This window comes from Gallus gallus, chromosome 5, assembly GCF_016699485.2.
Source record: "Gallus gallus isolate bGalGal1 chromosome 5, bGalGal1.mat.broiler.GRCg7b, whole genome shotgun sequence".
Taxonomy (NCBI): Eukaryota; Metazoa; Chordata; class Aves; order Galliformes; family Phasianidae; genus Gallus; species Gallus gallus.
In genome coordinates, this window is record NC_052536.1 from 43958675 (window position 1) to 43976107 (window position 17433).

Here is a 17433-nt window from a genome sequence, read left to right on the forward strand (position 1 = left end):
TATTTATGCAAGAATTTAAAATATTTGCTCAAGAGAAGCAATTACAGGCAGCCTAGCCATCCTGCCAGATTACTGTCTGATTTTATAGCCCAAGGGCCACTCTGTTCACTAGGTCCTTCAGAAAGGCTGAAGCGTAACTCCCAATGAAGACAAGTCACTAGTTTATAAGACCCTGTAGAACAGCACGAACAAAGATAACATTTATATAAAGGTTAAACACTTCTTCCCACTGGAACTCTGGTGCCTCAGAGTCCTTTATGCACGGTATCACAGGGATGAGGTAGGACCAAGGAATGCAAACCCTATGAGAAAAGGGTTTACCAGCAGCATATCCTGCATTCCCAAACCTTGTTCAAGTACTCCTTACGAGAACTAGCTACTGAAGTATGCATATGTAGATTGTTCCAAAAGTAATGCCTCCTACTTATTTCCATGGAAACTACAACAGGTACAAACAGTACAATAACACTGTTTGATAAAGCAAATTCTCAGCTACAAAATACAATTTTTCAACATAACCACGTGGGTGCCATTTTTTTCCACATGGGAGAATTCAGTGACACTCCTTCGTTTCAAAATCACTTCTGTGTCAGACCACATTTTGTCAGAGCACCCCTCTGCTGCCATCTGTCACATGGCAACAAAACAGAATACTGGTGGGTAGGTTCAACCTCTACTGCTATACCAGCAACATCCACCTCTGATGTTGTGGGCCAACATAACAAAATAGGAGGCATTAACTTTCAAGAGCAGCCATTGTATATAACAAGCAATCCCTCCGTGCAGCAGTCCAGCTCTGCTGGGTGGGAGGCAGAGAACAGCTTGCTTCTGCTGGCTATCTGCAGGGAAACCTGAAGCGGATCAGGCTCAAAGACAAGGAAGGTCTTAAAGCCTTCCTCCAAGTAGTACCACATGCTTCCTATTGGTGAAATTTGAAAAGGAGTATTAATGGAGTATTAAAGGAGTATGGTGAAAGTATTGACATAATAAACATAAAAGCCAGACCACTCTTCTTAAGTGATCTGGATGCTGGTGATATGTTAGCACTTTCCTCGACTCCAGTAAATTCTTTACTAGAGCTTCAGTTTCTTCAGTGTCTTCCATTATGTTGAGCATAAGCATGAGTGTACAATCCCCTCTTTTAATTTCATTCATGCAGGATCACAGAGATTCATACTGGAGTCACAGCCTTACAAAAAGCTCTCCAGACATCCAGAGAATAAAGTCACAAGATCTAGCTTCTAGATCAGTTTTACAGATACATGCTTTCAGTAGGAGTACTTAACAGCCTTCAAGGGGTAGCAGATACTAAACAACTATTTCTGAGTCAACTGACAGTCTAGATTAAACAAAAATACATACCCCTGCAGTACAAACTTCTAGAAGCTAAGCAGTAAATAAAGTTAATAGATAAGAAGGGGGAGAAGGGCGGGGAGAGATTGTTTTGTTATAATGTGCAAAGTAAGCAATTTCTCTCACCAAAATAAAATTTCTTTGGCTTTGGTTAGAAAGTGACACTGGTTAATATACCTAATGAAGAACTATCATTTTTGTTCAGGTTTTTCCAACTGAAATACACACTGCTTCAGCAACACTTTATATTTTACCTTGAATTCCTCCAGCATGTGAGGTACTAGGATGGCTTTTTGGCTGTACGTAAGCCAGTTTGAATGGCGGGACCACAAAGGGTACCTCCTGCCCATCCAGGGGCAGTTTAGAAAGCAGATAATCCTCTGAACAGCCAACTTGCCGCTTCACTGACACTGAAGACAATGGAGGTTGCTCTACAATAGTTGGCTTGCTTGCGGGTACAGCTTCAGATTCCTGCGCCATGGAAACTGCTAAAAATAAAAAGCAAGAAAAACAGACAGTCTACATGTGCATTAAGTTTGGAACAATACTCTGAACAGATCTCTTTTATTTAATAGAATCTGTGCTTGATACATTACTGTTGCTAGCATCCAGTTTTACTAGCATTCAGGACAAGTACCTGGAAAAGATATTTATCCTCATGCCTGTACTAAAACAAATTCTGCTGCCTGAGGCTGTATATTTATAGCTATCTTGCCCTTAAGTCAATTTTACAAGAGGAATTCTATACATTTGTATCATAGAACAATTGTGCAAACAACTAAGACACCAAATAAAATCCTGGAGGAAAAAAAAAAGTGCTCACTTTTAGACAGTTTGCAAGATACAAGACCTTTACATGACCTTAGGCTGGGTTTTTTTGGATTTCTGGACAGCATTCCAGGCAAGGAGCAGACTTCAGACAAGTTATTTTTCAGTTCCAATTCCAATTTATAACACTAACAAGCACGTGTCCAATTTCCAAGTGGAGGCATGGAAAGAAATTTGGATATGTAAAAGAATTCAAGTTTATCAAGGGTGACAAAGTCACTTTGTTAATGGGAAATCTCATAATTAATGAGGCCAGAATAGCAAAACCTTTAGTCAATGTGATTATGTTGAAACTCACAATTGCTTTTTTCTTTTTCCACATAAAAACACCATTTACAGCAGTTTTTAATATATTCATTCGCCATTGTTTTTGGTGCCGCAACTTAGAGGAAACTGCAATCAATGATCCACTGCAGCTATCAAACCTGAAAAACACAGTAAAGGAAAGTATATTAGATAGGAAAGATTAGAATTAGAATGCAATATGAAATATGTGATTCTTTTGTTGGACTCAGTCTCTGGGTCAATGACAATTACGTCCGTCATAAAAGAGCATTCAGGAACACTAAAATTCTCCTCACATTTGTGTTGGCCACTGGGCTTTGGAATTCACTCAGCTCTATATCTGCTTTGATATGCTCTGGTAAGGTATTTGTAAGATGTGGTTTTTAGTTTCTTTCCCTTAATCACGTTTCTTACTCTCTGTCACTCATGTAGAATCATAACATACATACACTTTTACATCTTTGACTCTGCACACTCCGTGTTTTACATTTGAAAGCACTCTTCATGAATAACACTAAGATTGTCTTCTTGGACAATTCTTTGAGGAATTACTGCTTTCTCATAATTGTACACACATGAAACCAAAGACCTGCTTTATTATATAATTGTCTGCTTTGTGTACAGAAATAGAGAAAACTGGCTTCCAGCAAAATGAGAGTCATGCACTCTACTGAAGAATGAGATGAAGTCCATAACAGCTGGTTAACATTACAATAACTTTATGACAATAGTAACTGGCCTCATTTAAGTGTCTTTATTCATATGCTTATGTTCTCTTTTCAGAGGGACACAGACAGCTGTGTTGCCTCCTGTCCAAAACTTTGGCTATGTCTAGTCGTTTCATATGTACCTCAAGTACACAAGGTTCTTTGTAGAACATACCCAAGATACGATTCCAGCTCCATGGAGGTTAGAGGAAGACACCAAGTAGAACATGAATGTAAGCAGCGATGGGGAAAAAAAGGTAGCAAGAAAGAGAAAGGGGGATAGCAAAGAGAGAAGATGACAGCTACACAAAATAGCACAGGTTTGCTTGGTTATCTCAGCCACAGGAAATTACTGAAAGTTAAGCCAGCATGGAAGCTACTCCCATCTGCAGCTTGAACAGCGCAGTCGTTTTGTTTGTATGCATGTTAAAAGACAGCTAGGAAACCACAGAAACACTGATAAACAGAAATAATACTCATGTCCAAAGTATCAACCTAAACCTTTCTTTCATTAAAAGTCTTCTCTTCCCTCTCCCAGATTCATATGGATACCAAATGGAGATGATTCTAGATTCTATAGATACTTCATCTACCTTAGAAAACACACTTTCCTAGCTTAACATCACGTATCCCCACGGATATACACAACTCAAGGTTATCATCAGATGTGTCAATCTGCAAATAACGACCAAACAGCAAACACCTACTGACTCTACCAGTATGCCTCAGAATTGTTATGCGTATTTTAAGCTATGGGTTTTGAAAGGTCACTGAGATCATGTGGCTTCGTGTGTAAGGCCTGAATTAACTTGTTATCTTTAAAATACGAGTTTGAAATATAATGGAGTTTTGTTATAGTAACTACGTAACTGTTTCCAGAATTATTCTTAATTACTTCCTTTAATTGTATACTGCTCTTTGTGCTCAACAGACCAAAATGAACAAGATGCAAGTGACCTGAACAGAAAAAACCTGAGAAGTAGCCTGAAGAATATTGGTACATGTACACGTTATTTTGGAAAATAAATTTATTAGTGTTGCAAATCTGCAGAGCTGATACCACCAACCACAGAGCCTGCTGCAGATTTACACAAAATCAAGCACAAGAATCTCTCAAAAGCCTCCACATTTCCAAAGACCGCCTCATCCCTCTGAAGCGTACTCACAGTAGTTACCCATACTATAGAATTGAAAGTTTGCTTCCAGGCTCCCATGCAGTGATTTCCCTTCCCAGCTGTTATCAATGCACAGCTGGAGTTAATATGCTTTACGCTTGCTCATCGTGTTTAAACTAGGCTGAAACAGCTGCTTCATTTGTTCTCAGCTTTGCAACAATTGTATCTAAGCTTTGGTAGCAGTTTGATCTGGCAAAACAATCTTTTATCTCAAAATACCCAGACTACTGGTAGCAAAGGAAGGAAAATGTTAGTAACCACCCAGCTCTCCAGCTACACGAAGTGGAAAAATTAGTTGTTTACATCAGAGAAGATTCATGCCATTGTAGTACTTTCTTTCCCCAGAATTACTTAGCTACAGCCATTAATGTAAGCCAGCAAATAAACACAAGTCATCATTCCAGGCCGGGCTGGATGTGGCTCCGGGCAGCCTGGTCTAGTGGCTGACGACCCTGCACGTAGCAGGTGGGTTGAAACTCGATGATCATTATGGTCCTTTTCAACCCAGGCCATTCTATGATTCTATGATTCACAAACAGTCACCTTTCCATCAAGTGAATGCCTTACTTGTAAAGAAAGAAAGTTGGTATCGTTGTTGAACTAAGAGTCAGACTGTAATTCTGTATCTTTTGTACTAATTACATTATATAAAAAGTTGTGATTCTTAGATCATAATATTCCCCTCCCCCGCCCATTGAGAAGCAAGGAAACATTCATACTTTTCTTTCTATCTGTAGACAAACATAAAAGCAATTCACCACTGCCTCCTGAACAGAAGAGTACACTGTAATATTGCTGTTTCCAGATTACAGCTTTGTAGGTGGGTGATAGTGGTAACCAATGGCAAAACGCACAGATGCAGAGTTTGGAGTTTCCAATTCCCTTTGAGCTTAAATACAGCATCTTGAAAACAAAGTTCAGCTTGAAACACTGTCTGGACATTTTGTGTGTGTGTGTGTGTGCATAAAAATGTAATGGTTTGAAAGACAGTCACAAAATGTGCATCTGTATTCCTACTCTTACACCACAGCCACACTACAAAAACAAAACCAAAAAGACAGCACTTGGTTTGAAGTCTCCCTCATGCTGCTTAGAGCTCATGAAATCACAACACAAAGGTTCTAAATTGCTTTTAAAAAGTTTATCCACTTAATTAAGCTACCAGGAGAAATGCATTTGTGTACTGTTGTTGTTTGGTTCAGAAGAGCAGTTCATTTATTACATTTTATCTGTATTTTTCAAGTTGCCGATGACCTGGCAACAATTTTCACTGTATGTCAAAGTTTTGTCTTAACCACGTGGGACAGAAATTTTACGGATTCTCTTCTTATTAACTGAAAATGAACAGAAGTCTTGTGGAAGATGAAACAAATACTTACTGATCTTGACAGAATAACACTTCTATCAAAGGTTAGACATCTCCCATGTGACATCACCTTTTGCTAATGCCAGCTGCCCAAAAATCTTCAGTGTAACACTTAAGAGTTGTTAAAAGGTTGTACTAATGTACATCTGTGTGGGAATACATTTACCAATAGAATCAGAACTGTACAGACATGTATTAGGTATGCCATTGTATTCCAGAGAAGTACCAACCTCCCTCCGCTGCCGTCCTCATTAACAAGGAGTTGGGACTCTGATCCTATCTCTAAGTCTTGGGGTCAGTTTTTGTCAGTCCGTACATTTACATGAAAGATTTTAATCATTTTGCAGATAATAGACTGAGAAAAGGACAAGAGGAAAAGGAGAATTATTCCTGATTTTCAGGCAAAAATAGAAGAAGTAGAGAAATCAAATCACTTGCAGCAGAAGGCATTGTACCCAGATTGTTGTCTTAGATTCTCTCTTTGGTGTTCATCACTGTAAGCTTTTTCATTTCTGTCTTCCCATTATGAAGCCAAAATAAGATGATCAAATTTAACTCAGCAATCATCCTTCCACTCTAATGTAGAAAGCCAATATTATTGGGACATACTGGAAACAAAGTCTAAAAGCAAACCACACACATACACAGCGTCCAGAGAATTACAGTCAGTATTATTTTAATGGGTTTAGATGGAGAACATAAATTATCTTAACGACTTCCAGATTCCTCTGATAGAAGTTTTGAATGAGCTAAATCAGATAAACAGTATTGAAAAACTTCAGTTCCAGATGCCACCAGAATGACTACAAGACAGAGATGTTTGGAGAAGGCGGCAAATATTTTCAACAACTCATTAAATAAAAAGAACATGATAGAAAATGGATCACTGTGATATAAAATATTAAAAGCTGAAAGGAGACTCAGAAGAAATGTCAGGTCTTTGCTCCGTTATGATGAAGGGGTATATTTTGCAGCAAGTTTGCAGGCTGCCCTTAGTCAGAGCTCTGCTGATCAGGTAACACATTTAGAACTATGCAACAGAAACAAAGGTGAAATATCTGATCCCGAACTGGGAAAGCTGGCTAAACCAGAGATTTCAATCATTATGAGATTTACTGCCAGCCATAAACTTACAAAACACATTCTCAGATCTGTGTTCCAGAAACACGTCACAGCAGCACTGCTTTAAGTGCTCACAAAGCAAGAGGTGTAAAAGAAAATGTCCGGAAATAGGGACGATGGGTTGTTATTACACATTTGGGACAGATCCTTGAATGACATAAGTGTCTGCAGCTCCAGTAGCCCCAGAGGAACAACAGCTGAGGAACTTCCCCATAGAGAAAGCAAGCTCAGGCTTGCAGTTTCACACCCCAGCCAAACACCACATTTATGCTACCTCTTTGCCTGTCTGCGTTTCAGACCCACGAGATGCAGTCGATCCCAAAATTCCTTCAAAGAGCTTAACAACACTTCTGCAGGTCTCCAGATGATTAAAGAAACAGAGCACAGCAACAGCTGCTTCTGCTGCAGGTCAGACAGACTCTGATGGCTTAGATTCTACGAATGGTTTAACTTCCAAGGCCAGCTGCTTAGTAGTTCTGTTGCTGGAGGATAAGGTCTGGAGCAGGGCTCTTCATTTGAAGAGGGGTTAGGGTCAGTGTGGCTAGAAACAGGTGAACACTGGTAAAACATAGTAAAACTGCGTAAATAGTTCTCAGAAATTTGCCCTCAGGTACTTTGCTACTGTGTGAGCAAGAATGGTGCACACACACACACACACCCCTACGCAGATGTATGGCACAGGCATATGCTTGCCAAAGTTTAAAAAATATTCACTTTCTGGAAAGGGCGATTATAAGCAGGTCTGATCTGTCATGTCCATAAAGGACACAGAGGCACTTCAAGAAGGTTTGAAAGTGTGAGAAGGCAGGACAAGGACAACGCGTTTGCGTTGCTATTCATCATAAACCTTGGCAGTAGTATGTTGGCTGGGAGGAGAGAAAAATAAATACTGTCATGCCAACGCACGCCTGCAAGGTGCATGATAAAGAGCTCATATCTACACCTGCTTTAGGAAAACCCTCTAACAGTGATATCTGCAGTAACTAGTGGGCGTGTGAACACACCTACAGGGCTTCCTTCACCTCCACTTCTAACAGTAAGTCATGCAAAAGCACGAAAACTCTGGGAATCTGCAGACCGATTATTCGAGTCCTCCTGCTTTCCAGGAAAAAGAAGACAATGTGACTGGCTTTCTTTTCTTTTGTGCCTGGAAATAGAAAGGGATTTCATTCTGAAAGCAGTGGATCACGAAGGAGATGCTGAAATAACACAACAGAGAAAGAGAAGTTATGAAAAGGGTTTAGAAAGACAACCAGAAGACCTGTTTGTGAGAGGTAACTTGCAAGTAATCTGACAGACAGAAATACAGCAAAGAGATGGAAAACACTGCAAAATGAAGAAAAAGTGTAACTACAAATTTAAAGCTGAAATCACATTAATAAAAAAGACTATGCATAGTTAGTATGGTCTAGATAACGTTGATTTTGTGATGGACTATTGCATAGGTTTCCTGGGGCAAAGAGCCTAGCAGCATTTTTACATACTTACACAATTCGGTGTGGTAACAAAAGGAAGACAGTAAGAAGTTGCTGGGAAAAGTGCTGTGCTCCACAATACAAACAAACCAGCAGCTGTCCAGGCACAGGAACCGCCTTCCCTCTTGGCTAAATTATGGCACAACAGCCATCTGTGGGAAAGCTTTACACTTTCTAGCTGATCCCAGGAACAGAAAACAGAACTAAACAGACCAGAGGTCCAAACCAGCACCTCTCTTCCTGCAAATTCCTCTCATTTACTTATAGCTTGATCAGAATCTTCTTTTTTGAGCCCTGAAGCACAATTATGTTCCCTTGTTCCAGCCTTCTGAATTACTGACACCAATCAATTTCCCTTGCACTACACTGAGCAACTTGAACAGGAGGACACTTGGTTTTCATCTCACAGAACATTAGCTAGTCACCTTGCTAATATTTAAGCCAGTTTAATTTTTTTTCCAGTGATTTTTTTTTCCATTTTATTTATTTATGTGGTCTTTATGTCTGGAAAAACACTTAATTATCAGTAGGATATCCTTTTTCCTCATTCAGGCTTCAAAAGATTGGAATCTAACCTTCTCTGAGCTAAGGTTAGGCTTCTCCTGAGGCAAAGAACACCACCTCAGAAGTCAATTCTTAGCTAAGTTTTTTGTCACAACCGAAGAAGAGCTTACTGCAGTCCCACTGGCCTTACACGTTCTCATGCTGTAAAAGTCCATAAGCAAACCAGGGCAGAAGCTTCACATAGAACAGCCACGTCTTCCTACATGCAGTTGTGAAAGACTGCGCCTTGTTCCACTGTGACTCTCCCTTCTCAGCTTTTCTGCCCTGGTGGAGATGATCTAATACATGCCTCCCTTCACACAGGCCCTGAGCTGAACTCTGCAGAAAGAGCACTTGTGCAATCTAGCTGTGGTCTCCTTGAGCTCGGCAGCTGCTTCTTCCAAGGGCTTCAGGCTGGAGGAGGCCAAAAAGCCTTCAGTGCATCTACAGCCCTAGCTCAGACCACCAAACGGAGAGTAAAGTCATGAAGCGGAAATAATTGCTATTGCCTGCTTCCCTGAAGGAAAATAAAGCTGAGCAGGTGCGTGTCTGAGCTATTGCACTACAGGAACAATTGCCTCCGCTCTTTAGACACCCCTTGGAGAAGGGGAACAAGTGCTGGCAGGAGCACACGATCAGAAGTCGCTCCTCTCACATAGCCCCCAGGGACACACTGACTCTCAGCATTATAAGCCTTGCACCTGCAGCTCTTAAATGCAGACTCAATCCAAGTCTGACCCAGTATGCAGAAGATTAATAATAGTACAAGGGCCAAAAGCACAATTTTCGTAAATCTGAGCCAGTTTTTCTCATGAGAGATTTATGTTTGAATTAAGAAGAGAATGTTATAAATCTATCCCATGATAAAGCTTAAAACTTGGAATTTTAATATGCTGAATCCCCTATGCACTGGGCTGTAAAAGTTGAGAGAGATAGTATTTCTTCCTAATGCTGCATTAGGCAAGCAACCAGTTCATCCAATTACTGAACTGACAACACTGTTCCTGTGAACTGTAGATAAATTCACCAAGTTGGACAAGGATGTACAATATGGTATGTATTGGGGCAGTAAACATGAAGGAATAAATCCTTTTTTTTTTGGACTGCAGATCACTTTGGACTCAGATAGAAACAACAAAACAAGAGTTGAAATCAGGACACAAGAAAAGAAAACACAGAGACTGAAATCTCTTATAAAAAAAAATAACTTGGCTTTTGACAAGAACAAGGAAAGAATTCAATTCAAGATAAGTTCTTTGCTCTAAGCAGATCAGGAAAAAATCACGACAATCACTGATGGTTACTTTATAATCTAACTTAATGCTCAAGACTTCATGTATTCTGTGTCAGTTTTTAATCCAATATTTTCTCCTCCTGCAGTAATGCCAGCAAGCAATAAAAATAGAGCTGTCAGCAGTCCCTGTCTATAGCCCTGATACCAAAGAACTGGAAACAGCTGGATGCATTTTTTTTTCCTCAACAGAACAGCCAAGAAGAAGGTATTTAGGCAGGAGCATCTGTCTGTGCACTGGGGTTCCCTAGCATGGCTAAGTATGTCCAGCTCTGAAATGACGGCCTTCAGATACCAGATTAACGTAACACTGAATGGCATTCAGAAAGTCTCAGCCATCTACCATGACCACAGAGCCACATGGAAAACACATGGATAGACATATAGTATCCAGACAACTAATGAAAAATAGCTCCTACTGTATCTATGAAAAAAATGAAGAAAACCCAAACGATCTTGCATGGAAAAATACTGTTTCTTTACCACTAACACTATTTTTGGGGACCTCTGTTGACCTACAAGAATCAAGATAGAATATTTCTTTATAACTGCACACACACATCCAGTACTTTTTTATTTTATGTGAAACAGTTTCTCATTTGTTATTTTACATTAGTTATGTAATAATTATTTTACATATGATTATTACCCTGTTTCATGATGAAAACAAAAACTTCAAATCATGGAGCTTCCACATGATGGAAACCATGTTCAGTATTTCTGCTCCTCATTGTCACAGCCTTTAACCAGTTACAACAATGTGGAGAGAGAAAGGAAATACGTAAATGGTATAAATCAGGATTAAAATGCTATGGCTGGAATTAAGAAGGGAAACAGAAGACTCTAGTACATATCATACATGAAAATAGATTAAATGAATGACGAGAGAAGAGGAAATGGGAATGGATCTTAATTCAAATCCAAACAAGACTAGAGGTACGGCTCTACAGGGCACATGCACTGAGCTCAGACTGCCTAACCACACTTAAAAGTCCAGGAGGATCCTGACTTTTTATAAAGTTTATTTATTTATTTATTTATTTATTGCTTTATATCCACCCCCACCAGCGGCCCACAACCACTTTTAACAGCCCCAGCAGTGCCTCTCAAGAGATGTGAACAGGCTGGAGTAGTTGGCAGCTGCCCAGGAAGATGAGTGGTAACCAGACATTGCATAAAGGAGGTGTTTTAGAATAACTTTACACAGGCATTGGAAGAAGCCAGTAGAAATCAGAGTTGTTGCAATTTTATGGGAGTATCTAACATCCCAATTATTGTTGGCCAAATACTGCTACAATGATGAGGCCCTTGCCACTGGGGACAGAGGTCCTGAGAGCATGAGCTGGCAGCATTCCCTTTCCCTCTCTCAAGACAAAGTGCACAGTGGCTACACCATGAATGTCCTTTTTTTTTTTTTTTTTTTTTTTTTTTTTTTTTTTTTTTACACTCAAGTTTAAATCAACACCCTTCACAAGAGATTCAAACCTATCATTTCAAACATTGGTGAAACTAGATCTGGAAGTAAACACACCACTGAGCTGAACAAAAGCCAAGATGATTCACAGGGAGATGTTCCGGGTTTGGTCAAGGTTTACAGAAGGAAGATTCTTAGCTATCCCAGTCACTGCCGAGCAGACAGTGAACTTCAACTGAAGATTAAAGAGCCGACAATCCCATTTTTCAAAATAAATTGGAAAATAGCTAAAAACATTTGAATTTTCCACTACTGGAAACTGAATATGGTCTTGAAAATGTTTTGTTGTCACCTAGCAGTTACACACTAACTACAGTGCCCTTCCTAAATTTACTAATCTCTCAGAAACAGGAAGACCTATTTGTTTTTGCAGCAGTTCATCACAAACCACAGAAGCACTGATAGGTAGAGCTACCTTTAAAACCTCCTTTCCTTGTGGGGAAGGCTGGCACTTCCCTCAACAGAACATGTATACACAAAACAGATTTGCTGTCTGAATTTGGCAGAGATCCCGTCTCAGTCCCCTTTTCATCCACCCCTGCCAAGCTCTGGCCGAGAGTTTGGCCATCTTCTGGCTGTATGAACCATCCCGCCATGCATGTGGGCCCAACTTCAACAAACAGCCGTCAGAAAGCCACTTCTACCCCCTTGGTCTGGAGGTACAGAGGTTCCGTGGGAGAGAGGGGCTGAACTTCTGCATGCAGGACAAAGTCCTCAGTGCTCTGGTGACCATGCTGTCATAAAGGCAAGCACCCTTCTTCCTCTCTGTAGTTCAGATGAAACTGTGGAGCTATTTGTGTGCACCAATGTACCCAGAGCACACCAGGCCTACGAGGCCACTGGGGTCAGGCCTCCCTCTACCTTGCAGCACCAGGCAGGGATTGAGGCATTTGCTCCCCCAGGCTCCAGCACACCATACAAGCCCATGTCTAAGTTTCACACTCCCAGCCTGAGGTGCCAAAATAGTTTATGTGCCTAACAGCTTTTGAAGCCACTTGGGTACGGTCTTTCTGGATTGCTTTCTTAGGCTTTGAAGCTGTTTTAATCGTCAATGCCACCTCTCTAGTTCTTGCTCTGAGGCCCAGATCCAAAGCTTACTGCCATGACTACAAGAACTCCTCACACACCAGAGATGTTATTTCAGGGCCAAATGATTCCAGTTTAAGTGTGGCTATTAGGTAACTGAGAAACAAAGCTTCGAAACAGAATCACCAGGGTACAGTCTACAGGAAAGATAAGCATTAGATTTCTGACATAGGTTTTTTTTTTTTTTTGGCGCGGAATTAATGTAAACTTCAGCTGTGATGACAGGCAAGCAAACATTCACTCATACTAAGCTTCAGAGAAGTGTCCTTGCTAATTCTGCATAGCTTGATGTATTAAAGTGATTAAGGGATATGATGCAATACAGATGAGTTGAAATCAAATCCAGGATTTGAACCTCTTCCCAGATGAGGGTCTTCAGTTTAGGTCTGAAGATTTATCCCTTCTGCAGAAAGGGATCAATAGAATTTTTTTCTCCATGCAAAGAATTTTTCAGAAGGCCAAATTGTATTTCTAACCAGAATGACAACACAGCTTAGCCTAAACTCATCTTTCCCTGCCTGAAGTCAAAGCTCACTTTGCCTTTCACTTTAAAGAGATGAGATCTTAAGCTCTCCGCTGACAGATATTGGGTGTTGTCCTACTTAGACTGGAGAGAGAATATTTACTAGATTTAAGGTATCTCAGGAGAGCCAACTCAGAGTAAACAAAGCAGTTATTTTACAAAATTAAAAACAAAGAACTTGAACAAGGGAACAGTGGGTTTGGATACGCACCACACAAAATGCACTACCACACATGGGGAGAGCAAAGGGGCTGCTGGCTGCTACTGAGGGGGGCAGATCTGCTCTCCTGTGCCAACAACCATTCACGTTGGATCCAGTAAATACACAGCTGCTTGAAGCACTGGCCCAGTTAACTGATTAGGTGGAAACATAAACCACCAGAATAAACAAAATATGCTTAAAAATATAGGAAAAAAAATGTTTTCCAATAGTTGATTGCACAAGAGTGGAGTGAGAATGCACCATTGGGAAAACAAGCAGCCAGAGCAGGACAGCCCTCTCCAAAGCCAACCCACTACTCTGGGGTAAAGTAAATCTGAAACTTAAACACCTATGAGTAAGACGAACTCAGGCTGAGTGAAAATGAAAATCAGCTGGTAGGAAACAGAAGTGCTGGAACAAACAAGTGAGGTGACTGAACCACATGAGTAGAAGAAAGAAGAGGAGACCAGAGTCAGAGCTTTTTTGTCAACATCATTAATTAGTAGCTTATGCACACATGACTGACTCAACAATTCCATCAGCATTCACTCTTTCCATTGCATAGGAAGACAGAGTAGTCATCACCTGTGAATCCAGCACCTAAATTAAGTGCAGGAAAGGAATGGGGAACTAATGGGACTTCTGTGGGGTCCAACATCCTCTTTTGGATGTAGCATTTTTAGGAGGTGTAACTTCTACACATATTTTGAAGAATCGAGGGACACTTCAATAAAAATATATATTTTTCTTGAAATTCAATATTGCTCAACCATATGCATTCCACAAAAAATTTTAATATTCAACATACAGATGGAAAAGGGACTAGAAATGAAATTCCCCCACTCTTGGACTCGTGCCCTAACCACAGAATCATAGGATCGCAGCTCACCTAATTCTGCACTGAAAACAAGGCAAAACTGCTTCATAAGTAAGGAGGAAAAAAAATTAAAAGACATGGTGGTATACTCCCCTGCAGGTATTTTAAGTGGGTCCCAGTCATCTAAGTGTAATCTGAAAATACTTGATCTCTATGAGAACAACTTGTCAAGGAACACCTCACTCACTTATGGATGCCAGGACAGCTTAGGCACCTAACTAATCAACGCTAACAAAACTCAAGCCACAGCAGCAAGAAGCAGACCTCAATGCATGCAACAAACATTACTGAGAAAAACCTGAGCCTACACAGATCAGAGAGCAAGGGTTACAACTGCACATGTCTAGCCCTATAGAGCAGCTGCCCCCAGGATCATTAGATGCCCAGGTGCTTCACAGATTTGTCCCAACATACTGCTGTTGAGATCTTGTCCCCTTTCTGCACAATCACAACTGTACCATCTGGAAGCGTGAACTGAAGGAACGACCACGATATTGACCTTTCCATTCTTATCTAGAGAAATGCATCACATGTAACACTGGGCACCCTTCCACGCTGAAGGAAAGTTACAAGACCAGTTTGCTGCAAGATGACTTCCATTTAAGCTTTGGCTAACCTGCAACTGATTACCTGAAGCATACCTGCAGAAGGTGATCCAGGTAATTATTTCTTGCCTGGTATAACAAGACTTAGATGTTAATTCACAAAGAACATTTGATTGCACAAGGGCATTTACTTATAGTACTACCAGTCTGAGACTGTTTTAAGTATAATCTAATATTGGACCTAACTTATATGATAAATTAATTCTGTAATAGTTAAATAAGATTACTGTTTTTCTACCTACCTCCATTTCTCAAGGTCTACCACTTGTTAGAAGATACAGTTCCAAGCCTAATCTTGGAAGCAGGCTGCCAAGTTAATAAAGTCATATGGAGGCCAACCCCAGACACTGGGAGGTCTTCACTTCCAAGCCCCCCACTGGCAGGATGGGGAGGTGGCAAGGCAATGGCAGGTGAGCAGCGTTACCTGTATACAAACTGCCTTTGACAACTCATGCTGTGCAAGCACGAACCGTAAAACAACACATGGACCAGAATTCTCTAAGGAACAGGGCATATTGCTTTTAAAAACACGCTCTCCCATTCAACATAACTATTGGTACTCGTCAGGTTTACAAAAACTACCACTAGAGCAGTTTTGTGTCCCAGGAGTTACATGCATAGTGAGAAAACCATAATTCACAAATTGCAAAACCATCACTGTATATTCGCATTGAAGCATTCTAAGCAACGATACACAAAACAGTTACGTGATACACAACCACACAGATTGGGGTCATCTCAGCAGGACAGCCTGACCAACACCAAGCTTTGCTCCCTTTCATCCTTACGCACAGCCTGAGGTGTGCCACAAACTTCAGAGGATGCCCGCAGTACAACGGTTCTTCTGGAAGCCAAAATCCCGACCTCGCATTTCAGACGAGCAAAGAAATCACACCACCTCCGCATCGATCCGTCCACGACCGGGTAGGGACTTCCCTCGCTCCCTCCGCCGCCTCGCCGCGGGCCTCCGGAGCTTCCCACGGCCGCAGCCGCCCCTCCCGCTCCGCTCTGCCGTCCGCGCTCACCTCCCGGCCCGGCCGCCAAGCTCCAACCCGCCGCCCGCACCTGCCGCCGCCGTGCGCCGCCTCCCTGCAGCCCGGCCCGTAGGGGCGGCCCCGCCGCTCGGTACCTGCGAAGAGGGCGCCGGCTGCGTCCCTGCCGGCCGCCCAGGTGTGCGGCACGGCGCTTAGTCACCGATCCCTATCGCGGAGAGGGGATTTCCCTGCTGGCTGCTTCCCTGCCTCGGCGAAACTATGCGCGAGGACAGAGTTATCCTCAAGCAGCTGTCAAGGGCTTTTCTTTGTCGCTCGCTGGGCTGTTGCGCTGGCAAAGTCAGTGCTAAAGCTGCCCCGCGCTGTGCTAAAGCACCTGGGCCTGTCTCTCAGAGAGAAAAGCAAGGCTTTAATTTGTATATCCTTCTAGCAAATAGCATTTCTGGCTGAGATGCTGGCCCGTCAGGTGAGACCGTGCACAGGCACGTGAGAGAAAGCCCCGGCCACAGCCTGCGCTACTTGTAGGCTCGTTTAGCGACCATATGTGGTGGTGTGGCTCAGAAATCTGCAGGAAGCAAAGGCTCTGGGAGGCTCCAGGTGGCTGTGTGTGGCCTCTGTGCTCCGACTGAGGCAGATGTAAGTGGGAAGTGGGGCTGCATTTGTGAGGAAAAGGAGCGTTTCCTCCAGGAAGTTCTGTGTGCTTTCTGGGTGCATTCCAACTTCACGTATGAGTGAGGTTTTGTATGCCCATCCTGACTGCTCTTGAGCTGCAGCCTTTCAGAGATCCCTCATCCACTGAGAGTGCGCTTTTCCTATGATTATCATTATTTTCTAATTTAATAGCAGTACAGACCTGATGCTGTGAGTTTTGTCATCTGGCACCGTAACATGGCTACTTCAAACTCCAGAGTCGCTGTGAGGAGAGAGCCTTTGCCAAAAGCACACACGGAGTTTCTGAGCTAACAGAGAGCCTCTGTGAGTCCCTGCACAGAGTGTGGGATATCTCAGAGCAAAGTGATTCTGATTCCTGCTAAGGGAGCTGATGAGATTATGTGTGGTCGCTCCTTTCAAGCAATACAAGTAACTGGTAAGCCTCCAAAATTATCTGAGTTCCTTTGAGGTATGCATTAAGCACACATCTCAAGCCATCTCACTTACGTGAATGAGTTATGTGAACAGCTATCTTCCACTGTTCATAAAAGCACGTTGTTTAACTACTGATACGGTCCCTGTGTGCGCTTGCCTCTATCAGGTTACCATGTTAAAGCTGAAGGGCTATTCAGGCTCTGCAGTGATTTGCAGCCCTGCCTGAGTGGCTCTCCAGCTGCTGGAGCTGGCAGCTGCCAGGAATGCAGCTCACGTCACTGGTGGAGAAAGGGACATAAAAACCATATTTCTAATGAGGAAGTTATAGGGGAAAAATACGGTTTGCCAGACTATCTTCCTTCTTCCTCAAGGCACAGGAAAGGCCATCCCCTGTGACTGGAGAGGCCTCTTCTCACATTCCTGGGACTCCTGTGTGATGGCTA

The 17433-nt window shown here is 42.0% G+C and overlaps 1 protein-coding gene across 10 annotated transcripts in view; it reads right to left on the minus strand.

Annotated features, from left to right (window-relative positions):
• The window catches only part of TC2N (tandem C2 domains, nuclear), a 30960-nt gene extending 14424 nt beyond the window's left edge, over positions 1–16536 (minus strand). Inside the window, exons 1-3 of one of the 10 annotated variants that reach the window (XM_046942419.1) lie at positions 16042–16536; positions 2480–2606; positions 1608–1838 (exon numbers count right to left, since the gene is read on the minus strand). In XM_046942419.1, the coding sequence (XP_046798375.1) occupies positions 1608–1838; positions 2480–2546 (298 nt within the window). In that variant the 5' untranslated portion in view covers positions 2547–2606; positions 16042–16536. Of the gene's footprint in view, positions 1–1607; positions 1842–2479; positions 2607–3348; positions 12605–15154; positions 15322–15704 lie in introns of those variants that run through there. The other 9 variants (XM_004941874.5, XM_015287750.4, XM_046942420.1 and 6 more) reach the window with 9 other exon arrangements.
• Between the last annotated feature and the right edge of the window lie 897 nt (positions 16537–17433).